This window comes from Chamaea fasciata, unplaced genomic scaffold, assembly GCF_029207755.1.
Source record: "Chamaea fasciata isolate MVZ Bird 193981 ecotype frontalis unplaced genomic scaffold, bChaFas1.0.hap1 SCAF_67, whole genome shotgun sequence".
Classification (NCBI taxonomy): domain Eukaryota; kingdom Metazoa; phylum Chordata; class Aves; order Passeriformes; family Sylviidae; genus Chamaea; species Chamaea fasciata.
In genome coordinates this window covers 19,916-45,671 of record NW_027094152.1, presented here as the reverse complement: position 1 = coordinate 45,671, position 25,756 = coordinate 19,916, and the positions used below count along the sequence as shown (strand labels likewise).

Here is a 25,756-nt window from a genome sequence, read left to right as displayed (position 1 = left end):
GGAGAAAAAAAAGGAAAGAGGGAAAAGGGAGAGGGATGAGGGAAGGAATAAGGAAAGGAAAAAGAAGGGAAAAGGGGAAAGGAAAGGGGGAAAGGGAAAAAGAATAAGGAAAAGAAAAAGGGAGGGGAAAGGTAAAAGAGAAGGAAAAAGGGGAAAGGAAAGCAGACAAGAGAAAGAAAAAAAGAAAGAAAAAAGGAAACAGGAAAGGAAAAAGGAAAGGAAAGGTGGAGAGAGAAAGGAGTAAGAAAAGGAATAAGGAAAGGAGAAAGAAAAGGAAGAAGGAAAGGGGGAAGAAAGCAAAAAGGGACAGAAAGGAAAGGAACAAGGCAAAGGTTTCTCTGTCCCCACTGAGTTCTGCCCAGGGGCGGATCAGGAATGTTGGAAAACAGGGAAAAGCGGCGAGGAGCTGCTGGGGCTGGCAGGGCCTGCAGGGGCACAGCCCGGCAGCTCCAGCACCCGCTGGAATCCTGCTGGAATCCCGCCCTGGATGCTCCGAGGAGCAGGAAGAGTTTCCCGAGCATCCCAACCCGACTCGGTGCGATTCGGGATAACGCGGGACGGACCCGCGCTGGGATCACCGGGATGGAGCCGCCCGGGGAAAGAGCTGGAAAGGGGAATTCGGGTTTTTTTCCGAGCAGGAATCAGCTCGGGGACGGGACCAGGCGGCTCCTGCGCCCCTCGAGGTGCGGCGGGGCCGGGCGGGGGGTCCCTATCTCGGGCCGCGCCCTGCGGGGATCGGCGGGGCCGGGGAGCGCCGATAGGAGCGGCCGGGGCGGGGGCTGCTGATGGCGGGGAGCGGCCCCGGGGGCTGCAGGAGGACGAGGAGGAGGAGGAGGAGACGCTCCTGGAAGGGTCTCCCGGCGGGATTTTCCTCCCGGGATTTCATTATTGGTTAAAAGGTTCCCGTTTCGAAGCTGGTGGAGTGGCCCGAGCTGCCCAAGCTGGGCTGGATTTGGGGTGGATAAAAAGGGGATTTTTTTTCCCCCCCTCTGCTGGTGCTGTGGCAGAAGGCTCAGAGTGCACCAGAGTCCTCATTCCAGCCTGTTCTCCTCCTCACCAGCTTTTAATCCCATTTTAAACACGTTCATTTGCCCTGAAGCGGTCAAACCCACCAGAATTGGAGCAAGGCTGTGCAAGGGCAGAGCAGGATCGCAGAATCCTGCAATGGTTTGGGTTGGAAGGACTTGAATCCCACCCAGTTCCAATCCCAACACCTCCCACTGTCCCAGGTTATCCCAACCTGGCCTTGGGCACTGCCAGGGATCCAGGGGCAGCCACAGCTCCTCTGGGAATTCCAGCCCGGCCAGGAATTCCTTCCCAACATCCCACCCCAATCTCCCCTTTCCCAGCGGGAAGCCATTCCCTGCATCCTGTCCCTCCACCCCGTGTCCCCGGTCCCTCTCCAGCTCTCCTGGAGCCCCTTTAGGCCCCTGGGGAACTGCTCAGATTCCCTTCCCCCCGAATCCCCAATCCCTAAATCCCAAGCCAGGTTTTTCCCCTCCTTCCCGGCTCTGGAATTTCTCTGATTGCTGGGAATAAAATCCAGGACATCCCCGGGAGCTCCAGCCCCGTGTGTTCCCCGCAGCCTCCCCTGCCCAGCGCCACCAGCCCCTCCCCAAATCACCCCCGGCTGCGCCCTCCCATTGTTCCCGCAGGGCTCCAAACCAGAAAGGCGAGTTGGGGAAAGAAAAAAAACCAAAACAAAACCAACTTTGGTGCAGGAAATAATCCCGGAGCGGCTTTAATTACACGCGGCGGGCGCTGAGCGCCTCTCCCCGCCCGCGGAGGGGAATTAGGTCGGGTTATGTGAGCGCTGGAAGGAGCCCAGCGGCCAAATTCCCACCTCCACACCTTCCCTCGGGCGGGCTGCAGCTCCCCGCCTGCCTCCGGCGGCCGCCTTGTCCCACTTCGGGATGGAAAAACAACCCTGGGGAGAACGTTCGGGGCTCGCTTCTCTGGAATTTTCTGCGCCGGTGGCTCTGCCTGGCATCACCTCAGGCCGTGGTGAGGTTACACAAAATCCCGGCTCTGAGACCGATCCCCGCGTGACTCAGGCCAAGAGGAGAAAGTTCAGGGAGCGTGGTTGGAGCTGCGAACGATCCTGCTCTGCCTGCGAGGTGAAACGGGTTCGTTCTGATGGGCTCCGCCACTTTTTTTGGGGGGGAAAAAGAACCCCATTAATCCCTGCCCTGAGAAGGAATTCTCATTTTCCATGATTTTCCAGCCCCAATCCCAAGACCAGCAGCCAAAATCCCAAACAGCAGAGCTACGAGAGGGGCTGGAGTTCCCTGCCTGGCCCTGGTGCAGCTGCAGCGCTGCCTTGTCCCACTTTGGGATGGTTTGGGGCCGGGAAAACCCCCCGGAGAACGTTCAGGGCTCGATTCTCTGGAATTTTCTGTGCTGGTGGCTCTCCCTGGCATCACCTCAGGCAAAGAGGAGAAAGTTCAGGGAATGTGGTTGGAGCTGGGAACGATCCTGCTCTGCCCACACAGGAAAATGGTTTAATTCTGACGGGCTCCGCCACTTTTTTTGGGCAAAAAAATCCCATTAATGCCTGCCCTGAGCTTGCGGCAGAGCAGGAATTCCCGTCTTCCGCGATTTTCCAGCACCAATCCCAACACCAGCACCTCATGAAGGCTTCAAAGCTGCTGCTCTCCCAAAGTGGGTCAGGCCACCCCAGAAGACAAAACAGAAAGTGTTTGTTTGTGTTCCCGGAGTTTGCAAATGTAAAGATTAAAAACAAAAAAAACCCCACCAAAACAAAACTGGGACGCGTCAGGTTTCCCAGCAGATGAATTTCCCCGGGGCTCTCCATTCCCAGGGTGCAGGAGAATCCAGGTTGGATCCTTTTCCGGGGATCTGCTGAGGCTGGGAAGGAGACTCGCAGTTAAATTTGTATTTTGGGGGGATTTTGGGTGTTTCTAAGGAAGGACAGGGCTGGAATGAGGTCCAGACTCGCAGTTAAATTTGTATTTTGGGAGGATTTTGGGTGTTTCTAAGGAAGGACGGGGCTGCAATGTGCTGGGAAGGGGCTGATCCGTGTCCTGTGGGATGGGGAATTGATCCCCACATGGAATTTGTCTTTCCCATGAGGATCTGACACCCAAATTTGCCAAAAAATAAAAAATAAAGAGCTGTGAGGACTTAAAATTCCAGCTGGCTGTGCTGCAAACAAGATCCAAACCAAATCAACCATTTCCATTTGCTCTGATCCCTCTTCTAAAGCCATTTAGAAGAGAGATCTGGGGCCTTTTCCCTAAAATTTTCCCTCGAAACCATCCATGGGCTGAGTTCCACTGTCCCAGGCTGCTCCAAGCTGGCCTTGGACACTTCCAGGCATGGAGCAGCCACAGCTCCTCTGGGAAATTCCACGCCAGGGAAGTAAAAAACACAATTATCTGACGCTGAACACGCCAATTAAAACGAAAGAACTCTGGAATTTGCTGCTCTGTGGCTCTGGCAGCTGCCGGGGCTGGTGGTGGGAAGGATAAAAACCCCCCCGAGCCAGGTGGAGCTCAGCTGTTAGAGAAGCTGGAGATTTGAAAAATGAAAAAAAATAATATATAAATACAAATACAAACCGCTGGATGTCGGAGATAAACCCCAATTGGGGTGCCCACCTCAGAGCTGGGCACTGCTGCCTTATCAGCCGGGGGGCAGCTGCAGCCTGGGGAGGGTTTGATAAGGAGCTCCAGGTCCTCCTTATCAGCTGGGAGGTGCTGCGGGCCCGGCGGTGCTGCCCCAACCCGCCAGGAGCCCCTTCAGGGCCTGCTGATTTCTCCTGGAATTCCTGGCGCTGGGAATTCCCTCCCTGCTGTCCCACAGGAGGGGCTGGAGCGGCCGCGGGGCTGGGGCTCGTTCCTGGGTTTGCTCGGCTGCTGGCACAGAGGGCACGGGGATGGATTTGGGGGATTCTGCCGCGACTCGGTGGGGTGGGGGGAAAACACAGAGTTTGTGGATTCATGGGATGGTTTGGGTTGGAAGGAGATTAAAGCTCATCCAGTGTCACCCCTGCCATGGGTAGGGACACCTCCCACTGTCCCAGGTCGCTCCAAGCCCATCCAGGGTGGCTCTGGACACTCCCAGGCTGAGCTGTCACAGCCCAAATGTGGTTTTAGCTTTGCCCTTCCCTGTTTTCCCGCTCTGATGGAATTTGGGGCTCGTGGAGCAGCCCAGGGTCCCCCAGTCCCGGGGAGCTGCAGGGTGGGATGCAGGGAGCAGAGGGTGGAGAGGGAATCCTTTCCCAAGGCTGCTCTCCAAGGAATCTTTCCAGGGCAGCTGAGCTCCCTTTGCCCAGGGATGGCAGGAATCCATCCCGCACACACAGGCCGCTGGCCACAACCTCCCTGCCCGATTTCCCCGGCAGAAATCGGGGATAATCCCATCCCATTTCCCGGGAATCCCTGGCAGAAATCAGGGATAATCCCATCCCGTCCCCAGGAATCCCTGGCAGAAATCAGGGATAATCCCATCCCATCCCCCGGGAATCCCTGGCAGAAATCAGGGATAATCCCATCCCATTCCCCAGGAATCCCCTCGGGCCGAGCCTGAGCTTTGGAGCCAGGAGCAGGATTTCTCCCGGCATCGTTAAAATATAACCCGGGAGCAGAACTCGAGCCCGCTCCAGGCCTTTATCAGGCTGAGAAGTGCGGGAGAAAGGGCTCATTAAGGCGGCACTAATTACCCCTCCCCGCCCTGCCACAGGCACGGGAAGGAGATTAAAGTTCTTGCTCGAAGGGGAGAGGAAAACCTCGATAAAGCCCGTGGAGCAATCCCGGGAAATGCGTCCCTGCCAGTTTGGCTTCCTTGGATCACGGGAGAGGGAAGTTCCCGTGCCGGGTTTGTGGCTTTGGGATCATCGTTCCCTGCTGGAATTACGGGTGTGGATGTGGCTCTGCAGCTCGGAAACGTCATTTCACGTGGAAAAACACCGCGACAAAGCCCCGCCAGCAGCACGGGTTTGGTGTCCTTCCAAGGAAATGAAGGCGTGATAACCCCCTGGCTTCTCCCAGAGGGCAAGAAGGACAGACCGAAGCAATCCCCGGGCTCAATTTTATGAAATTAAACTCTCAGCGTTGAGTTTTACCCGGTCTCAGGGCTGGGACACTCCGGGAGAGCAGCTGGGTGTCACCTCCAGCTCTCCCACATCCTGAAGAAAAGTTTTTCCAAGCGCAGGAAACGCTGCCAGCTCCCCCTTCCCCCCAAAAAAAATCAATCAGGGGTGAGTCCCATGCGTGACAACGCCATTTATTGTTATTTTCTGGGAACAAAGAATTCCCAGCACAAAGACGGGAAGGAGGAAGGAGAACAGCTCGTGCTGCCCCCAGCACCTCTCCAGGTAGTGAGCACACCTGGATTTTCTCACCTCGTTTCCAAACCCAAACACTTTATTTTCCTGCTTTTTTTTTTTCTTTCTTTTTTTTTTCCTAGCCTCTGAGGATGGTTTTGCTCCTTGCCGAGGCCCGGGCAGCAATAAATGGCCCCGCAGTGTCAGGGGAATGGTTAACCTTGATTCCAGCTCACGCAACACCTCCTTCCCCTGCAAGGTCGAATTCCAAATAATCCTCTGGAGAGCAACGGAATAAAGTCGGGGCTGCTCCCCGGGTCACAAAGGCTTTGCCTCCTTCTCCTGGAGAGCACCGAATTCACCCGGTTTGGGACAGATTTCGTGGTGGAACAGGAGAATCATGAAAAATATGAGGGGAGAGAAGCGTTTTTGGGGAGCAGGGACACACAGGGAGTGAGTGGGATCTGCAGGGAGGGATGGGGATGCTGTGGATCCTTTCTTCTCAAAGGAAAAGAAGGGCAGGGAGTTTTCCCAAACCCTTCCAGGAGGTTTTATTCCTTCAAAGCGAGGCAGGGGAGTGGCTGTGGCACCACAGGAGCTTCTGAGTGCCAGGACGCCCCAAATAAACCCCAAATAAAGCCCAAATAAAGCCCACTCCAGGCAGCTCCCCGCGATCAGCAGCACAGGAGCTGAGCGGAGCCCCTTTGTGCTTTGGGGGACAATTTAAGGCTGTTTTGGGGACAGTTCAGGGCTGTTTTGGGGACCGTTCAGGGCTGTTTTGGGGACCCTGCCGGGCAAACAGCCCCTTTGCCCATGGAGTCTCCAACTCCAGGTCTGATGGCGCCTTCCCCTGCTACACCGGCGGGTGACGGCACGAGGGTCCCCGTCCTTTTATGAGGGTCCCTTTCCTTTAATGAGGGTCCCCCGTCCATTGATGAGGGTGCCCGTCCCGGCACAAGGGGTGGGGGCGATCTTTGAGGGACGCACCCGTTCTCACGAGGGCCGTGAGCTCGCACAGGACACCCCGAGGTGACATCCCGGGAGTCGCCGCCGTGCCACCATCAAGCCGCGACTAAAAACCCCTCGGCCGACAGGAGTGGCTAAATCTCCCCTTCCTTCCCCGTGGCACGGGGGTTACGCACACCTTTCCACCCTCGGGCAGGCACCGAGCGCCGCCGCCTGCGGCCGCAGGTGACAGTTGCGACTCCCGCACCCGCGTCCCCCCTCAGCGGCGGCGCCGCCACAAGCAGCGCCCGCCCCTCAGGGCAACGCCCCGCCCACCCCGCCGCCGACAGCCAATCACAGCCGCCCGCCGGAAAGTTTATCACACCCCATTGATTAATATTGCTGCCAATCATTTTCCCGCCCGGTGATGTCACGGGTGCGCGCGGCGCTGATTGGCGAGATGGGAATGGGCGTGGCGAGCGCGGCTTTAAAGCAGGCTGAGGCGACGCGCGGTCCCAGTGCCCCCCGTCCCCAGCCCGGCGTCCCCCCGGTGTCCCCGCGGTGTCCCCAGCCCCGGCCGTGTCCCCCCGGTGCGGGCGGATGGAGCTCAGCTGTGCCATGGAGGGCAGCGCCGCCGCCCCGCCGGGCCCCGGACCGCCCCCAGCAACAACCACCGGAGGGGCCGGGCTGAGGGAGGGCGAGGAGTACGAGAGCCTGCCCAGCGGCGCCGCGCTCGGCACGCACATGGTGGCCGGGGCCGTGGCCGGGATCATGGAGCACACGGTCATGTACCCCGTGGACTCGGTCAAGGTGCGTGGGGACGGCGGGGAGCGCCGGGGGGACGCGGCGGGGGATGCTGCGGGGAGAGGGACGAACACGCCGGCGGTGCCCGGAGGATCGGCGGGACGGGGAGAGGGGAGTGGGCGAGGGATTGTTGGGGTGCGGGAAGTTCTGGGGTGCAGGGAGAGAGGAGCGTGCAATAAGAGGTTTGGGGGCTGCGAGAAGTGCTGGGGGTGCGAGGGTTTTTGGGGGTGCGGGGGGTTGTCGGAGGGCGAGAAGGGCCGGGGTGTATAAGGTGTTTTTGGGGTGCGAGGGGTTGTTGGGGTGCAAGGAGAGAGGAGTGGCCAAGAGGTTTCGGGGGTGCGAGGTTTTTTTGGGGGGTGCTGGGGGGAGTGTGTAAGGGGTTGTCGGAGTGCGAGGAGTGCTGGGTGTAAGGGTTTTTTTGGGGTGCAAGGGAGGAGTGTGAGAGGGGAGTGTGCCAGGGGTTGTTGGGGTGCGAGGAGGGAGGAGTGTGCAAGAGGCTTTGGGGTGCAAGAAGTGCTGGGGTGTAAGTTTTTTGGGGGGTGCAAAGGGAGTGTTTAAGGGGTTTTGGGGTGCGAGGAGTGCTGGGGGTGTAAGGTGTGTTGGGGGTGCAAGGGGTTGTGGCAGTACGAGAAGAGCTGGGTGTGCTAGGAGGGGAGAGAACAGAAGGAGGATGTGCGAGAGGTTTTGGGGTGCGAAAGGAGGTTTTGGTGCAAAGGGTGTGCAAGGAGCTGTCGGGGTGCAAGCGGGAGAAGTGTGGGAGCAGTTTTTGGGGTGAAAAGCGGGGATTCAAGAGGTTGTTGGCGTGTAAGGGATGCGTGAGAGTTGTCGGCGGGCAAGGGAGGAAAACCCGCAAGAAATCGGGGTGCGTGGGGAGGGGTGGTGTTGGTGTGCAGGAAAGGTGGGAATGTGTAAGGAATCCCGGGATGCAGACGGGCCGAGCGCCCCTGGAATGTTCCGGGAAGGTTCCCATATGGAATGTTGGGGTGTGCGGGAATCCCGGGACGGGGCAGGTCCCCGAGGTGTCCCCCCCAAACCCCGTCCTGGAGCTTTGCACGCCCGCAGGTGCCGAGGTGGTGTGATCAGGAGCTCCCCGGGCACTTTTCCCCCTCCTGGAGCGTTGGAATTCCGGCTCAGGAGGGAAAAACTGCTGGAATTAGGGTTGTGTGTCCACCCCGAGATGGATATTTTGGGGTCAGGGGTTGTGAAGAGGAGCTGCCTGCTGGATTTTGGAGCTGACGATGCTCCGGCACGCTCAGGAAAAGTTTCCCAGCGTCTCCGGAGAGGTGGGAATCATCCCGAAGGATGTTTTCCTCCCTCTGCCCGGCCGGTTCGGTGCTGCGGGGCCTTGAGCAGAGGAGGGAAAGCTGGAAAAGCCGAACTCCCTGGGAGCCGGTGCGGGATGAATCACGAGATGTCGCAATCCCTTCTCCTTGTCGTGCTGGGCTCCCTCCGAAAGAGCAGAGAGGAGAGGAGAGGAAATGCTTTGGCTTTTGCAGGTCCTGCCAGCGCGATAGAAACTCCAAGGAAAATACTCCTGAGTTGTTTTGGTTTGGTTTTGTTTTGTTTTTTTGTCCTGTTTTCATCCTGCTGCGCCTGGCTCGGGGATTTGGGATGTCCCCGCTGGCTCTGGGGTTGGCACAGACCGATGGAGCGTTTTGTGCCCAGCAGCTCGGTGCGGGTGTTGTCCCCCCGCAATCCTGCCGTTGTTCACCCCGGGGCATCATTTCCTCCTCTCGGGACTGGGGGGGAAAAAGCGAGGCGAGAAACGAAAGTGGTGCCCGGCTTCCCGGAGTGGGAGGCGCTTCGGAGAGGGAAAAAAAAAAATTCCCTGAGTTTTGATTTCCCTGGCTGCTGCAGGGCCGGGGAAAAAAATTCCCTGGGTTTTGATTTCCCTGGCTGCTGGGATAATCCCGCTCAGCCCGGAGCCTGGAAGGGCTGGGAGGGGATGAAATTCTCCGGGAAAACCTCGGCGGAGCCCGGCCAGGGTCTCTCTGTGTGCTCTGAGCACGGTGAAATCCCAGCTCCGGGCTGGTTCCGCCTCTCCGCTGCGGGCAAAGGTGATAAATGACCTAAAAATGGCATTTTTAATCCCTAAAAATAGGGATTAAAAAATATCCATTTTAAAATATTTTTATATATAAAAAACCTTCTATTTTTATTAAAAATAAAGCTGAAAAGCTTTATTTATTTTTTTTTTTATAGTCGGTATGATCCAGTAATAACTCAGCTCCTAAGAGCAGCTCTTCCACTTTATCACAGGACAGGGAGCACATTCCTACAGAAAAAGGAGCAAAGTTTTCCCTCGGTGGGATTTCCCGGATCGGATTCCAGCCGGGAGGAGATGAGGGTTTTCCTGGAGGTGCCCAGGGAGCACCGGGACAGCGGCAGGGAAACGTCTCTGGCTGGCAGCGAGTCATTTCCTCCCGAAGAGAAACCGAAAATGTCGCAATTTGGGGAAATTGTTCCCTGCAGACACTTGCACAAGCCCCGAGCTCGGCGGGGTCACGGGGATCCCGGAATGGTTTGGGTGGGAAAGGGACCTTAAAATCCCCTTTTTTTTTTTTTTTTTTTTTTTGGGCAGGGACATTGTCCCAGGCTGATCCTCGGGCACTTCCAGGGATCCCGGGGCAGCCACAGCTCCTCTGGGAATTCCATCCCTCCTCCCTCCCTCCCAGGGAACAATTCCTTCCCAATATCCCATTTAAAATCCAATTCAAACCCGCACTCTTTTCGCCGCTCTTTTCCAATGCTGAATAATAAATAATAATTTTATTTTATTTTTATTTTTACTATCAGGCAGAACCCCCCCCGGAGCTCCATCCTCACCTGCGCTTTCCCCCTCAGCTCTGCCCCTTCGGACACTGGCTTGGGGTTTTTTTTTTTTGCTGCTGCTCGGGGTGTTTCTCACAGTCCTCGGGCTTTGTTTTTGTTCGTGCCCGCTGCAAACAGCCGCGCTGGGAGCCCTGATCCCTCCCCGAATTATCTGCAGGGATCACAGCGTCAAGGACTCAGGAAAAAAAAAAACAAACAAACAAACAAAAAAAAAGAGTTTCTGGAGGGTTCCCCTGCAGCCTCCTCCTCTTTCCCTGATCCTTTTGGGATTTTTGTGCCAAAGGCTGCGAAAAAAAAAGGTCGGGATCCCCTCTGGGGGGATGTCAGGGACAGATTGATTAATTAATTAATTGCTGGGGGGAGGAACTGGAGCTGTGCAGGGCTGGCAGCTCCCTTCTTGCAGAGAGGGGGGTCACAAAAATTCCTTTTCCAGGAAAACCTGGGCTGCCTTTGGAGCTTCCCTGGTGGTCACAGAGGTCCGGGGAGCACAGCTGAGGGAGGCAGGGCTGGGGGGAATTTGGGGTTTTTTTACATTTCCCTGTTTCCAGCTGCTCCAGGAGGGGCAGATCCTCATCTTCCAGCTGAGGGGGGGTTTGGGGATGTTGGGAATTCCTGGATAAGCTGTTGGGCTGACGCTTTGTTCCCTTCCCAGGGGCGTGCTGCTCGTTTGGGGCTGTTCCAGCTGAAATCCCCCAAAATTGGGGTTCAGAGCTTGAGCCTGGCTTGTGCCTTGTCCTATTCCAGCTGAATCCCCCCAAAATTTGGGTTCAGAGCTCGTGCCTTGCCCTATTCCAGCTGAATCCCCCCGAAAATTTGGGTTCAGAGCTCGTGCCTTGTCCTATTCCAGCTGAAATCCCCCCAAGATTTGGGTTCAGATCTTTATTCTATTTTATTTTTATTTTTATTTATTTTTTTTCTGCCCAGGACCCCCCCGATGTGCCCGTGGCTGGCCCTGCACCTCTCTCTGCCTTACGCTACGGGGGATTAATTAATCGCGGGAGGTGCAGGAGAATTTCCCGGCTCCTTATCAGGGTGAGGCTGCGGGAGCTGCCGGGTGGCGCAGATAGGGCAGAGGGGCCGGGGGCACTGCCCGGCCCGGGGAGATCGGCTCCTCCAGCCCCGATAAAGCTCAGCTCCCCCAGAGCTCTGCCTCGGGCTGGGCAGCGGCCAGGGGAGAGCCTGGCCTCCGATATTCCTTGTCCTCCTAAATCCTGAGTGTTCCTTGGGCCGTTTGTGCTCTTAAATCCTGGGTTTGGTTGTTCCGTGGGCAGTTTGTGCTCTTAAATCCTGAGTTTGGTTGTTCCTTGGGCAGTTTGTGCTCTTAAATCCTGAGTTTGGTTGTTCCTTGGGCAGTTCGTGCCCTTAAATCCTGAGTTTGGTTGTTCCTTGGGCAGTTTGTGCTCTTAAATCCAGGTTTTGGTTGTTCCTTGGGCAGTTTGTGCTCTTAAATCCTGGGTTTGGTTATTCCTTGGGCAGTTTGTGCTCTTAAATCTTGGGTTTGGTTAGTCCTCGTCCTCCTGAATCCTGAGTGTTCCTTGGGCAGTTTGTGCTGTTAAACCTGAGTGTTCCTTGGGCTGTTGGTGCTCTTAGATCCTGATTTTGGTCATTCCTTGGGCAGTTTGTCCTCCTAAATCCTGATTTTTGTTATTCCTTGGGCTGTTGGTGCTCTTAAATCCGGGTTTTGGTCATTCCTTGGGCTGTTTGTCCTCCTAAATCCTGATTTTGGTTATTCCTTGGGCAGTTTGTGCTGTTGTATCCGGGTTTTGGTTATTACTTGTGCTTTCAGTTCTTTTCAATCCCGGTTTTTGCTGTTCCTTGGATTGTTTCTCTTGATTTTGGTTGTTCTTTGGGCAGTTTGTCCTCTTGAATCCTTCCTTTGGCTACTCCTTGGGTTGCTGCATCCTGGTTTTATCTGCTCCTGGGGCTGCTAGACCTGTTGAACCTGGGGTTTGGTTATTCCTTGGGCAGTTAGTCCTGGTTTTATCTGCTCCTTGGGCTGTTGGTCCTGTTTTACCCAGGTTTTGGTTATTCCTTGGGCTGTCAGTCCTGTTTTACCCAGGTTTTGGTTATTCCTTGGGCAGTTAGTCCTGGTTTTATCTGCTCCTTGGGCTGTCAGTCCTGCTCTGCCCACAGGTGACGGGGTGGCTGATGCAAACTTCACCCTGCGTGGGCTCCTCTGGGCTGTGGGGTGAGATTTAAACGCCTTCAGAGCAGCTCAGACCCACCAAAAAAAGAGAAGAAATCCGATTTATCCACTCTCATACCCACCTCACTTCCCTTTTCCGTGGAAAACTGCCCCAGCTGGAGCAGCAGGGTGTCTGTAAATTGATTTTCCTGGGGAGTGTGTGTGGTCCTGGCAGGGACAGGAGGTTCTGTTCCATCAGGCCGGGGTGGAAGTGGGGAAAACTGGATCAAAATTCCCTCTTTGGGGGAATTCCTGCCCATTCATTCCCAGTTTTCCCAGCTGGCCCTTCCAGGAACTGTCCCAAACTGCAGGAGAGACAAGCTGGGGCAGAGTCGGGGTGTTGGAAGCGAGAGAAAATTAATTACAGCCTTCCCTGGATTTCTTCACCCAGCCTCATCCTTGGGCTTTCCCTGGATAAAATGGAGCAGAGGTCACATTTCCCTGCAGGAGCAGCTTCATCCTTGGATTTTCCATGGATAAAGTAGAGCTGAGGTTACTTTCCATGGCTAAAATAAAGCAGAGGTCACATTTCCCTCCTGCAGCAGCCTCGTCCTTGGGCTTCCCACGGATGAAGCAGAGCAGAGGTTGCACTCTCCTCCTGCAGGAGCAGCCTCATCCTTGGACTTTCCATGGATGAAATAAAGCAGAGGTCACATTTCTCTCCAGGAGCAGCCTCATTCCTTGGACTTTGTGTGGATAAAACAAAGCAGAGGTCACATTTCCCTGCAGGAGCAGCCTCACCCTTGTGTTTTCCATGGCTAAAGCAGAGCAGAGGTTACTTTCCATGGCTGTAGCCAAGCAGAGGTCACATTTCTCTCCAGGAGCAGCCTCATTCCTTGGACTTTGTGCGGATAAAACAAAGCCGAGGTCACATTTCCCTGCGGCACCGTCCCGGGTGTCGCCTCGGGAGCCTGAACTCCACCCAGCACCGTAAATAAAAAAAAACCAATCAGGACAAAGCCGGGGCGCATCCAGTGGCCGAGGCGATCCCTCGGTGACCCCAGACCCGCGCCGACCTCGGGGATTTTTGGGATCTAACCGCTGTCCCCGTTGTTGTGTGTTGCAGACGCGCATGCAGAGCCTGCAGCCGGACCCCCAGGCGCGGTACAGGGGCGTGTACGAGGCCCTGCGGAGGATGGTGCTGACCGAGGGGCCCTGGAGACCCTTACGCGGCATCAACGTCACCGTGCTGGGCGCCGGCCCTGCCCACGCCCTCTACTTCGCCTGCTACGAGAAACTCAAAAAGTCCCTCAGCGAGGTTTTCCAGCAGGGAGGCAACAGCCACCTGGCCAATGGTATTTTTGGGGTTTTTTTTTTTGTTTGTTTGTTTGTTTTTCCCTTAAAAAAAATTAGAATTCGTGGTTGTTGATTTGTCCCTTGCTCGCTTCTCGCTCAGCCTGGAGACCCCTCCCAGCCTAAATCCTTATTTAATCTGAGATTATTCCAGCACAAGTCATCGGTTTAGTGGGGAAAGGGTGTCGAGGTGCAGCTCTTCCCATGTGGAATCCTGGAAGTTGGGAAAGATCTTCAGGATCAAGTCCCACCTTTGAAGGTGTCACCTAAAGGTGGGAGCTTAGGTTGAAGGCATCGCCTCAACCTCTGGAGGTTTGAATTCAGGGGCGTGGAGTGCACTCCATCCTTTAATTTTTTGGCAGGAATATTTCACTTTGAAACCCTGGGATTGAGCAGCCAGGGCTTCACCAAAGGCTTTGTGCTGGAGATTTAATTTCCAGCGGGAATATTTCGCTTTTGATCCCTGCGGAAACCCTGGGATTGAGCAACCAGAGCTTTACCAAAGAGAGAGATTTAATTTTCAGCAGGAATATTTCACTTTGAAACCCTGGAATTATGCCGCCAGGGCTTCACCAAAGGATTTATGGTGGAAATTTAATTTTCAGCAGGAATACTTCGCTTTTAAACCCTGGGATTGTGCAGCCAGGGCTTTACCAAAGGCTTTGTGCTGGAGATTTATTTTTTAGCAGGAATATTTCACTTTTAATCCCAGCAGTAGCAGCAGAAACCCTGGGATTGAGCAGCCAGTGCTTTATGAAAGGTTTTGTGCTGGAAATTTAACTTTCAGCAGGAATATTTTGCTTTTAAACCCTGGAATTAAGCAGCCAGGGCTTTACCAAAGGCCTTGTGCTGGAAATTTAATTGTTAGCGGGAATATTTCACTTTTAAACCCTGGAATTAAGCAGCCAGGCCTTCACCAAAGGCTTTGTGCTGGAGATCCCCGTGATTTTTCTGGGATGTGCTAGCAGGAACCTGCCGCGTGCTCCCAGAACTCAGCGAAGGGAACCAAATCCCTTCTCCTGGCTGCTCTTTTTGCTGGGAACACGTTCCTGAGTTTGCCTTTCAAGTCCCTACAGGCCTGTGGTGCCAGCAGGGAAACTGGAGCCGTGGCTGGGTGAGAAATGACCAACAAGTCACCGGCGGCGGGAGGGAGCTGGGGCTGGGAGCCGAGATCAAAGGGAAGGAGTGGCTGCGGAGCCCGGGATGGGTCAGGGCTGGCCGGGTTTGGCACGGCCTGGGCACTCGGGGCTGAGTAAAGGATGAGAATCCCTCTTTAGGGCCGTGCCGAGGGCAGGGTAAACATTGCTCACGGCCGGCGCCGCCGGCGGCTGGGGAGGGATGGGGATTGGGAATTGGGGGTGGGAAGGGCTGGGAGTGGAGCAGCGTGGGTTTCCTACCCTGGGGGGTCTTTGGTGGGGGAGCTCTCTCAGCGTGCATGGGATCCCAAATGGATGGGATCCCCCATGGATGGATTCCCCCTGGATGGAATCCCTCTTGATAAATTAATTCCCCCTGGATGGATTGTGGATTCCCATGGATGGATTCCCCTGGATGGAATCCCCATTGATAGATGGATTCCCTATGCATGAAGCCCCCCTCCCCCGCCCCCCCCCGATGGATTCCCCATGGAGGGGATCCCCCATGGATGGAGTCTCCCCAGGGAGGGATTCCCCTATAGACGAGATTCCCTCAGGGATGGATTCCCCATGGATTAAGCTCCCTCTGCATGGATTCCCCGTGGATGGAGTTCCCCCATGGATGGATTCCCCATTGATAGATTGATTCTCCATGGATGAAGCCTTCCCTGGCCGGATCCCCTTGGCCGGATCCCCTTGGCCGGATCCCCTTGGCCGGATCCCCTTGGCCGGATCCCCTTGGCCGGATCCCCTTGGCCGGATCCCCTTGGCCGGATCCCCTGGCCGGATCCCTCGGCCGGATCCCCTGGCCGGATCCCCTGGCTGGATCCCCCGGCCGGATCCCCTGCGTGGCGGCGCCGTCCCAGCCCTGCTGAGGCGGGTTTGGTTTTCTCAGGGCCGCTGTTGCCTTGCAGGCATCGCCGGGAGCGTGGCCACGCTGCTGCACGACGCCGTCATGAATCCTGCCGAAGGTAATCCCGCACACGGATCCCGGGATAAATCCCTCCCTTGGGAACAGCTGGAGGAGAGGCAGGGCTGTCCCCAGGCCGGAGACCTCCCGGGGGGCTCATTGCTCTGTGCCTTGGGAGGAGAGGGGGAGCAGCCAGGGGGGATTTGTCCCGGATCTCTGGGGTGCACTGTGACTCCCCTTGGCCGCTGTCCTGTTTATTGTCACCGCTCTGCTGCTCCTTGGGCCGGTGGTTCTGGTTTCCCCACGCCTGTCCTGGCCCTGGGGTCACGCCGGCGGCTGTGCCACCGCGCCAGACCCCACCCTGAGCACTGTCCCTGTCCCCACACCTGTCCTGAGCTCTGGGGTCACTCTGGGGGCTGTGCCCAGCGTGTGTCCCCGCACTGAGCCGTGTCCCCCCGTGTCCCCCCGTGTCCCCCCGTGTCCCCCCGTGTCCCCCCGTGTCCCCCCGTGTCCCCCCGTGTCCCCCCGTGTCCCCCCGTGTCCCCCCGTGGCCCCCCGTGGCCCCCCGTGGCCCCCCGTGGCCCCCCGCGGCCCCCCGCGGCCCCCCGCGGCCCCCCGCGGCCCCCCGCGGCCCCCCGCGGCCCCCCGCGGCCCCCCGCGGCCCCCCGCGGCCCCCCGCGGCCCCCCGCTGTCCTGAGCTCTGGGGTCACACTGGGGGCTGTGTCCAGCGTGTGACCCCGCACTGAGCCGTGTCCCCCCGTGTCCCCCGTGTCCCCTGGCTGTCCTGTGCTCTGGGGTCACTCTGGGGGCTGTGCCCAGCGTGTGACCCCGCACTGAGCCGTGTCCCCCCGTGTCCCCCCGTGTCCCCCGGCTGTCCTGTGCTCTGGGGTCACTCTGGGGGCTGTGTCCAGCGTGTGACCCCGCACTGAGCCGTGTCCCCCCGTGTCCCCCCGTGTCCCCTGGCTGTCCCCCGGCAGTGGTGAAGCAGCGCCTGCAGATGTTCAACTCCCCGTACTCGTCGGTGCTGGGCTGCGTGCGGACGGTGCACAGGACCGAGGGCTTGGGCGCCTTCTACCGCAGCTACACCACGCAGCTGACCATGAACGTGCCCTTCCAGGCCATCCACTTCGTCACCTACGAGCTGCTGCAGGAGCACCTGAACCCCCAGCGCCGCTACAACCCCGCCTCGCACATCGTGGCCGGCGCCGTGGCCGGAGCCGTGGCCGCCGCGGCCACCACGCCGCTGGACGTGTGCAAGACTCTGCTCAACACGCAGGAGAACACGGCCCTGAGCTCCCTCAACGTCAGGGGCCACCTGTCGGGCATGGCCAACGCCTTCGGCACCGTCTACCGGCTGGGAGGGGTCCCCGGCTTCTTCAAAGGTGTCCAGGCCCGGGTGATTTACCAGATGCCCTCCACGGCCATCGCCTGGTCCGTGTATGAGCTCTTCAAGTATCTCCTCACCGAGCACGCGCTGGAGAGGAGACCCTCGTCCTGAGGGGACGGGTGGGGATGGCCCCGAGAGGGTGGGGATGGCCCCGTGCCTGCTCACAGCCGGCCCAGCTCGGCTTCTGGTGGACTTACAGATCCGTGTCGCCCTGCCTGGGGGGGGTTCCCGTGGTGCTTGGTCACTGGGTGTCCCCAAGGGATTCCTGGTCACTGAGTGTCCCTAAAGGATTTCCTGGTCACTGGGTGTCCCCAGGGGATTCATGGTCACTGGGTGTCCCCAAGGGATTCATGGTCACTGAGTGTCCCTAAAGGATTTCCTGGTCACTGGGTGTCCCCAAGGGACTCCTGGTCACTGGGTGTCCCCAGGGATTTCCTGGTCACTGGGTGTCCCCAAGGGACTCCTGGTCACTGGGTGTCCCTAAAGGATTTCCTGGTCACTGGGTGTCCCCAAGGGACTCCTGGTCACTCTGAGCCCTGGGATTCCTGGTCATTGAGTGTTCCCAAGGGATTTCTGGTCACTCAGTGTCACTCTGGTCACTTGGTGTCCCCATGGAATTCCCGGTCACTGGGTGTCCCCATGGAATTCCCGGTCACTGGGTGTCCCCATGGAATTCCCGGTCACTCAGTGTCCCCAAGGATTCCCGGTCACTCAGTGTCCCCAAGGATTCCCGGTCACTCAGTGCCCTGTAATTCCCAGTGTCCCCAACATTCCCACGGTGCTCCCCAGGAATTCCTGCTCACTCAGTGCCCCCTTCCCTTCCTTGAACAACAACAACAAAAAAAGAGTTTATACAGACTTTTATATTAATATATATATATATATATATAAATATTTAATAACTTTATTTTTGCAGCAGTGACATTGCAAACTGCTCCTTTTTTTTTGTTTTGTTCTTTTTTTTTTTTCCTGGGAAATAAGATGGAAGCTGAAGTTTCCTCCTCATTGAAGGTTTGGGTTGTCCAACCTAAACTGGGTTTTTGGGGTTTTTTTGGGTGTGTGTGTGTGTTTTTTTTTTCTTTTAATTTTTTTTTTTTTTTTTTTTTTTTTTACAGCAAAGAAGCAAAAAAAAAAAGTCCTGGCACAGGAGTTAATTTTTTAAATAGAACTATAAAAAGAGCTGGATAATGTTTATCCTTTATTTTTCTATGCAGGCAGTTGGGGTGTGTGGGGGGATTTTTTTTAAATGCTTTTTTTTTTTACAGCTGGCTGCGAAAGCTGTTTGATGAAAAGGGGCTCAGCTCTTCCCTCCTGTGTCAGGGAGACCCCAAAAATCATGGAATTTATGGCCAGGTCGGCTTGAATTCCCCAGGTGGTGACCTGCCTTCTCCTCTGGGTCTCCAGGTGCTTGAGGGGACGAGGAGTGGGGGCAAAACTTTGGGAAAATGATCCCAAAATTCGTGGGGGAGAGAAGGGAAAGCTCAATCCCAATTTTTTTTTTTTCCCCTGCTCTTGGAGACGTGGATTTTTAACCGAGGTTTTTTTGCAGTTTCAAACTTGCTGAAGGTACTTTTTTTTTTTTTTTTTTTTTTTTTTTCCTGGGGTGTGAAGCTGATCAACCTTCACCTTCCTGGGGTTTATTCCCACTTTTTTTCTCTCCCTGGAGCCCTTGATCCCATTCCAGGATCTCTCCTGGGATTCCGGGAGCTGCTCTGCTCCCAGCAAAGGGAATTTACAGTTTACAGAGTCCCTGGAAGGTCCAAAGCAGCCCCAGATCCTTGGGAAAATCCCAGGATTTTCTGGGAAAATCCCCGTGCAGGTCCAAAGGCACTTCCCAACCCGAGCTTGGCAAGAAGCTGCTGCTCATCCTTGTCCAGGAGGGACAGAAATCCCACCTGAAGGGACAAAAAATCCGACCTGGAGAGGGAAAATCCCACCTGGAGGGACAAAAATCCTGCCTGGAGAGGGAAAATCCCGCCTGGAGGGACAAAAATCCCGCCTGGAGGGACAAAAATCCCGCCTGGAGAGGGAAAATCCCGCCTGGAGGGACAAAAATCCCGCCTGGAGAGGGAAAATCCCACCTGGAGGGACAAAAATCCCACCTGGAGGGACAAAAATCCCGCCTGGAGGGACAAAAATCCCGCCTGGAGAGGGAAAATCCCACCTGGAGGGACAAAAATCCCGCCTGGAGAGGGAAAATCCCACCTGGAGGGACAAAAATCCCGCCTGGAGAGGGAAAATCCCACCTGGAGGGACAAAAATCCCGCCTGGAGAGGGAAAATCCCAACCTAGAGAAGCTCCTCATCCCCTGGGTTTGGTTTTCCTGCCTGGAATGCTGAGTGGGAAGGGTGGGAGCCTCCCTGTGTGTGCCCTGCTCCAGCTGGGAATGGCTTTTCCAAAGCAAATTCCATCTTTTAACCTCCTACTTGGATGATCAGGAGGGACTTTGGGATCCAAATTCCAGGGTCCATTTCCCGTTCAGATCCAGGGATAAATTCCATCCTTCCCAACCCCAATTCCATCATTTGCCCACTCCCTTGGGGAGATCAGGAGGGATTTTTTGGGATCCTGGATGTGCGAATTCCAGCCCCAGGGTCCACATCCCCATGGGAATTGCACTTCCCAAAGCAAATTCCATCCTTCAGCTGCTCCTTTGGGAGATCAGGGAGGATTTTTGGGATCCTGGATGTGCAAATTCCCATTCGAATCCAGGGATAAATTCCATCCTCCCGGGGGCTGTCCCCTCCCTGCTGAGCACCCCGGGATGTCCCTCGGGATCTGGATCCGTCCCCATCCCCCGGGGGTGGCTTTTTGGGGTGACACCGAGCAGATCTCACTCTTTTCCCGGTGTTTTTGGAGCAGGAAAATCCAGGATTCCCTCCTGGAGGCGCCCTTGGTGTGAAATCAGCTTTTTGCTGCCTTTTTTTTTTTTTTTTTTTTTTTTTTGGTGTATTTTTTTATAAACGAATCCCTGTGCCTTAAAGCGGGAAAATCCCGCTGGATTCTCCTGGATTCGGTGGGATTGGAGCTCTCAGAGCCCAGAAAATTCCCGTGGAGGTGGAATTTGGGGGATTTGGTGCCGAAGAGAGAAAACGTGGGATGATGTGAGTGATCCCAGCTTTTGGTGCAGTTCTGGAATTCCCGCTCCATCCTCCTCCTCTGGCTGCTCCTCGGGGGTTTCTGCCTCAGCTCCTCCTTGGAGTAACCTGCGAGTAGGGAAAACAACAACAACAACAAAAATGCTGGATAGGGGATGTTGGGAAGTGGTTTGGGAATCCTGGGAACCAAAATTCAGTCAGGATCTGTTGGGAATTCCTCCTTCCCTCAGGAGTGGGCAAATCCTGGGAAAAGGAAAGTTCCCTTCTGGGGAGAGGGAAATCCTTTACGGGAAAAGGAAAATCCTTTATGAAAAAAGGAAAATCCATTCTGGGAGGATGGAAATCCCTCTGGGAAAAAGGACAAATCCATTCTGGGAAAATAAACATCCATTCTGAGAGGAGGAAAATCTATTCTGGGAAAAGGAAAATTCTTTACGGGGAAAATAAAAATTCATTCTGAGAGGAGAGAAATCCTTTATGGGAGAAGGAAAATCCAGTCTGGGAAAATGAAAATTCATTCTGAGAGGAGGGAAATCCCTCTGGGAAAAAGGGAAAAATCCTTTATGGGAAGAGGAAAATCCACTGGCCTCACCCTGACTATCCAACAAACCCAGGCCAGTCCTCATCGTTCCAGAGGCCTCCCCTGCAGCAGGAGCATTCCCAATTTCCCAACTGCTGCTGGATCTGCCGGGAAAATCCCTTCCCAAAATCCCTTCCCCATCCCAAAAAGCCTGCCCAAGTTTGCCTTTGGAAGTCGGGCTGCAATTCTGAGCTGAAATCTTGGATTTTAACCCGGTCTGTGACCGCGAATCCTCGATTTTAGCCCCAGCTCTGCTGCTTTACCCGCCACAAACGCACAGAGTTCCTCAAGGGGCATTGAGGAACTTTTCCAGTTCTTAATCCCTTTCTTATTCTTTGGATTATTTGGGGTTTTTTTTGCCTTGGCAAAAAAAAAAAAAGGCAAAAATAAAATAAAATTAAAAGAAAAAGAAATAAAAGTGTTTTTGTGTTTTTTTTTTTTTTTTTTTTTTTTTTTTCCCCCTGTTTCCCAAATGCTGCTCCCGTTGTGTGGTTGTGTCGCTGGAGCTGGAGGAAATGAAATAAAAATATCCGGCTTTTTGGGTTTGGGCTTTTTTGGAGTTGGTTTTTCCTTGGGAGGGAGGGAGGGGCTGGCTCGGCCCTGAGGAAAATCCGTCCTGGGAGGAGGAAAATCCATCCTGGGAAGAGGAAAATCCATCCTGGGAGGAGGAAAATCCATCCTGGGAGGAGGAAAATCTGTTCTAAGCCAAGGAAAATCCACTTTGGGAGGAGAAAACTTCTCATGGGAAAAGGAAAATCCATCCTGGGAGAAAAATTCTACTAGGAGGAGGAAAATCCATCCTGGGAGAGGAAAAATCCACTTTGGGAGGAGGAAACTTCTCATGGGAAAAGGAAAATCCATCTTGGTTGGGGAAAAATCTGTTCTGGGAGGAGCAAAATTCTCCTGGGAGGAGGAAAATCTGCTCTGCGGGGAGACAAATCCATCCTGGGAGGAGGAAAATCCTTTCTGGGAGAAGGAAAATTCTCCTGGGAAATGGAAAATCCATTCAGAGAGAAGGAAAATCTGTTCGGGGGGTGGGGGGAGGAAAATCAGTTTTGCAAGGAGAAAAATCAGTTCTGGGAGGAGGAAGATCCATCCTGGGAAGAGCAAAATTCTCCTGGGAGGAGGAAAACCCATTTTGGGAGGAAGAAAATTCTCCTGGGAGAAGAAAAATTCTCCTAGGAGAAGGAAAATCCATCCCGGGAGGAGGAAAACCCATCCCGGGAGGAGTTTTCCATCCCGGCAGCTCCTCCTGGGGCTCCTCTAGGAGCCGCTGGAGGGTTTTGGATCTTTCCCGGCCGGGAATTCGCGACCAAACCCGCCACCTGCGGCTCCTGCGGCAGCGAAAATTCCCAAATTCCCAAAGAATCGGAGCTTTGCCCTCCCCTGGGATAACCACGCGGGGAGGGAGCTGCTCTTGGTTGAGGTTCCTCCTAAATTCCCTGCAGGATTTGAAGGAAAAAAAAAAAAAAAACAAAAAAACAACGGGAATTGTTTTGGATTTTCCCTTTTTCTGGAATAAAAATGAGGAAAAATCTCATTCATTGGAGCAGTTTCTGCCCGGTGCCGGTGCTGAGCGGGGAATAATTCCCTGGAAATCGAATTCCCTGGAATTTGGGCTGGGCAGCAGCAGGATCTGAGGCAAAGGAGACCCCAAGGTGGGGGGGGAAAAAAAATTGGGAATCTTCACCAAAATATCGAAATTATTAATTACCCACTAGTTGTTATTAATTATCCACTAATGTGGAATGAACATTTCAGCTCCGAAAGGAAAATTCCTGGTTTTTTTTTTCCCGGGGATTTCTGGGAAGCAGCTCGTTGTGCACCGTGGGATATTCCTGAGGCTGCCACGGGAATTCCTCAAATCCTTTGGGGGTTTTTGGGGTGGTTCTGCCCAAATTTGGGGTTTTTGGTCTGTCCAGGTGCTCCCTGGGAACGGGACAAAATCCTGGGAAAGGGACCCAGCCCAGGGAAAGGGATCCAGTTCAGGAAATGGGATCCAGTCCTGGAAAAGGGAGAAAATCTGGAGAAAGGGGTCAAGTCCTGAGAATGGGATCCAGTTCTGGGAAAAGGGACAAAATCCTAGAAAAGGGAACCAGTTCAGGGAAAGAGACAAAATCCTGGGAAAGGGATCTGGCCCAGGGAAAGGGATCCAGTTAAAGGAATGGGATTCTGTCCTGGAAAGGGATCCAGTTAAGGGAAAGGGATCAAATCAAGGATTTGGGATCACAGCGCAGGTTAAATCAATAATTCGGGGTCCCATCCCGGTCAGATCAAGGATCCGGGGTCCCATCCCGGTCAGATCAAGGATCCGGGGTCCCAGCCCGGTCAGATCAAGGATCCGGGGTCCCAGCCCGGTCAGATCAAGGATCCGGGGTCCCAGCCGGGTCAGATCAAGGATTTGGGATCCCAGCCGGGTCAGATCAAGGATCCGGGGTCCCAGCCGGGTCAGATCAAGGATCCGGGGTCCCAGCCGGGTCAGATCAAGGATCCGGGGTCCCAGCCCGGGTCAGATCAAGGATCCGGGGTCCCAGCCCGGTCAGATCAAGGATCCGGGGTCCCAGCCCGGGTCGGATCAAGGATCCGGGGTCCCAGCCGGGTCAGATCAAGGATCCGGGGTCCCATCCCGGGTTAGATCAAGGATCCGGGGTCCCATCCCGGTCAGATCAAGGATCCGGGGTCCCAGCCCGGTCAGATCAAGGATCCGGGGTCCCATCCCGGGTCAGATCAAGGATCCGGGGTCCCATCCCGGGTCAGATCAAGGATCCGGGGTCCCAGCCGGGTCAGATCAAGGATCCGGGGTCCCATCCCGGTCAGATCAAGGATCCGGGGTCCCAGCCCGGTCAGATCAAGGATCCGGGGTCCCATCCCGGGTCAGATCAAGGATCCGGGGTCCCAGCCGGGTCAGATCAAGGATCCGGGGTCCCATCCCGGTCAGATCAAGGATCCGGGATCCCATCCCGGTCAGATCAAGGATCCGGGGTCCCAGCCGGGTCAAATCAAGGATCCGGGGTCCCATCCCGGGTCAGATCAAGGATCCGGGATCCCATCCCGGTCAGATCAAGGATCCGGGATCCCAGCCCGGTCAGATCAAGGATCCGGGGTCCCAGCCGGGGCAGATCAAGGATCCGGGGTCCCAGCCGGGTCGGATCAAGGATCCGGGGTCCCAGCCGGGTCAGATCAAGGATCCGGGGTCCCATCCCGGGTCAGATCAAGGATCCGGGATCCCAGCCCGGTCAGATCAAGGATCCGGGATCCCAGCCCGGTCAGATCAAGGATCCGGGGTCCCAGCCGGGTCAGATCAAGGATCCGGGGTCCCATCCCGGGTTAGATCAAGGATCCGGGGTCCCAGCCGGGTTAGATCAAGGATCCGGGGTCCCAGCCGGGTCAGATCAAGGATCCGGGGTCCCAGCCGGGTTAGATCAAGGATCCGGGATCCCAGCCCGGTCAGATCAAGGATCCGGGGTCCCAGCCAGGTCAGATCAAGGATCCGGGGTCCCATCCCGGTCAGATCAAGGATCCGGGATCCCAGCCCGGTCAGATCAAGGATCCGGGCTCTCAGCCGGGTCAGATCAAGGATCCGGGGTCCCATCCCGGTCAGATCAAGGATCCGGGGTCCCAGCCGGGTCAGATCAAGGATCCGGGATCCCAGCCAGGTCAGATCAAGGATCCGGGGTCCCAGCCGGGTCAGATCAAGGATCCGGGGTCCCAGCCCGGTCAGATCAAGGATCCGGGGTCCCATCCCGGGTTAGATCAAGGATCCGGGATCCCAGCCCGGTCAGATCAAGGATCCGGGCTCCCAGCCGGGGCAGATCAAGGATCCGGGGTCCCATCCCGGGTTAGATCAAGGATCCGGGATCCCAGCCCGGTCAGATCAAGGATCCGGGGTCCCAGCCGGGTCAGATCAAGGATCCGGGGTCCCAGCCGGGTCAGATCAAGGATCCGGGGTCCCATCCCGGGTCAGATCAAGGATCCGGGGTCCCAGCCGGGTCAGATCAAGGATCCGGGGTCCCATCCCGGTCAGATCAAGGATCCGGGCTCCCAGCCGGGGCTAAGCGCCGCCGTGGATCGCGGGCTCCCGGCCCCCACCCGCCCGCCCGGGGCGCTCTCCCTTTCCCCGCATTGCCGGGAGCTAATCCCGGCACAAACACCGGGGCCCGTTTCCCTTCGGCTCCGGGCGCGGCCGGGGGGAGGAGGAGGCGGGGGGGAGGAAGGAGCGGCCGGAAAACTTCTCCCTCTTGGAGGCGTCCAAGATAAACAGGGACAGGGAACAGGGGGGACAGGTGGGGAGACAGGTGGGACAGGAATCCAGCCTTGGGAATGGGATCCTGTCCTGGGAAATGGATCCTGTTCTGGGCAATGGATCCTGTCCTGGAAAAGAGACCAAATTCTGGGAATGGGATCCTGCCCTGGGAAAACCCCGATTCCTAATTTTTCCCACTTTTTTTTTTTTTTTTTTTTTTTTTTTTTTTTTTTTTTTTTTTTTTTTTTTAAATCTGGGAGTCCCAAAAACCCTCTGGATGAGGTGAATCCCAGGGAACACCGTGCGTGGCTGGCTCCTCTTGAAAATCCTGGGATTCAGCAGCGCTGGGAGAAGCCCTCGGCGGGAACAGAAGCGGGAGGATCCAGCGGCATCCAGTGGGAAAATCCCGGGAGTCTCCCGCGCGTCCTTGCCGCCTCGGGCAGCTCCCGGAGCCGAGGGAGGGCCCAACTCCCCCGGGACAATCCCGGGAATTCGCCTCTCCCTGGAGCAAAGAGACCCCACCGGGCGGGATACAAAGGGAAAAATGAAAAGGGAATTTCAGCTGGAATGTTGGGATTGTGAAATCCCCGGCACGGAGGGAATGTTTGGGCTCCGGTGGGAAACATTCCTGCCTCCTCGGAGGGAATTTTGGCCGGAGGCAGAGCAGGGGCCTGGGTCCCTTCCTTGATTCCTACCCTTTTTCCTGGATTGCTGCCCCCTTTCCTTGATTTCCATCCCCTTTTCCTTGATTTCCATCCCCTTTTCCTTGATTTCCATCCCCTTTTCCTTGATTTCCATCCCCTTTTCCTTAATTTCCATCCCCTTTTCCTTGATTTCCATCCCTGTTTTCCAGGGCTGGGCTGGGTTGTCCTCATGGCTCAGCTTCCCTCTCTCCTGGGAGAACATTCCCCATCCCAAAGGATCCATCCTCATTCCCGAGATCTTTCCCATTCTCCTGGGGAAACATTCCTTGCCCTTCCCGCCCCTCTCCGTGCCCCAAACCCGTCCCCGCTGCTCCACGACGTCCCCAGGCCGAGCTTTCCTTGGCCCCAATCC

General features: G+C 55.8%; 2 protein-coding genes and 1 long non-coding RNA gene across 10 annotated transcripts; 2 read left to right on the top strand and 1 right to left on the bottom strand.

Moving 5' to 3' along the window:
* Positions 1-1,711: 1,711 nt before the first annotated feature.
* Positions 1,712-3,661, bottom strand: LOC136304266 (uncharacterized). Its single transcript, XR_010724456.1, has 2 exons — positions 3,582-3,661; positions 1,712-2,149 (listed from the first exon to the last, which is right to left on the bottom strand). It is a non-coding gene; the product is annotated as an uncharacterized lncRNA (long non-coding RNA).
* Positions 3,662-6,762: 3,101 nt separating this feature from the next.
* LOC136304265 (mitoferrin-1-like) lies at positions 6,763-17,967 on the top strand. 8 transcript variants are annotated; one of them, XM_066207876.1, is made up of 5 exons: positions 6,763-7,042; positions 13,120-13,348; positions 15,397-15,453; positions 16,510-16,774; positions 17,895-17,967. In XM_066207876.1, the coding sequence occupies exons 1-5, from the start codon at positions 6,833-6,835 to the stop codon at positions 17,965-17,967; spliced, it is 834 nt and encodes a 277-aa protein (XP_066063973.1). In that variant the 5' UTR covers positions 6,763-6,832. The 8 variants fall into 8 exon arrangements, with proteins under 8 accessions (XP_066063973.1, XP_066063968.1, XP_066063967.1 ...); XM_066207871.1 differs by having other exon boundaries at positions 16,370-16,823; XM_066207870.1 differs by having other exon boundaries at positions 16,370-16,829.
* Positions 17,968-20,018: 2,051 nt separating this feature from the next.
* Positions 20,019-22,622, top strand: LOC136304261 (coiled-coil domain-containing protein 70-like). The gene is given in 2 exon segments (XM_066207864.1): positions 20,019-20,304; positions 21,081-22,622. Coding segments are annotated over 2 exon segments (930 nt in total). The 3' UTR covers positions 21,725-22,622.
* The last annotated feature ends 3,134 nt before the right edge of the window (positions 22,623-25,756 follow it).

Coding starts and splice junctions, on each gene's coding strand:
- LOC136304265 (XM_066207870.1), top strand. CDS start 6,833: ATGGAGCTCAGCTGTGCCATGGAGGGCAGCGCCGCCGCCCCGCCGGGC. Junction 15,454..16,369: donor CGTCATGAATCCTGCCGAAG/GTAATCCCGCAC, acceptor GTCCCCCGGCAG/TGGTGAAGCAGCGCCTGCAG. Junction 16,830..17,894: donor ACGGCCATCGCCTGGTCCGT/GTATGAGCTCTT, acceptor TTTTTTTTACAG/CAAAGAAGCAAAAAAAAAAA.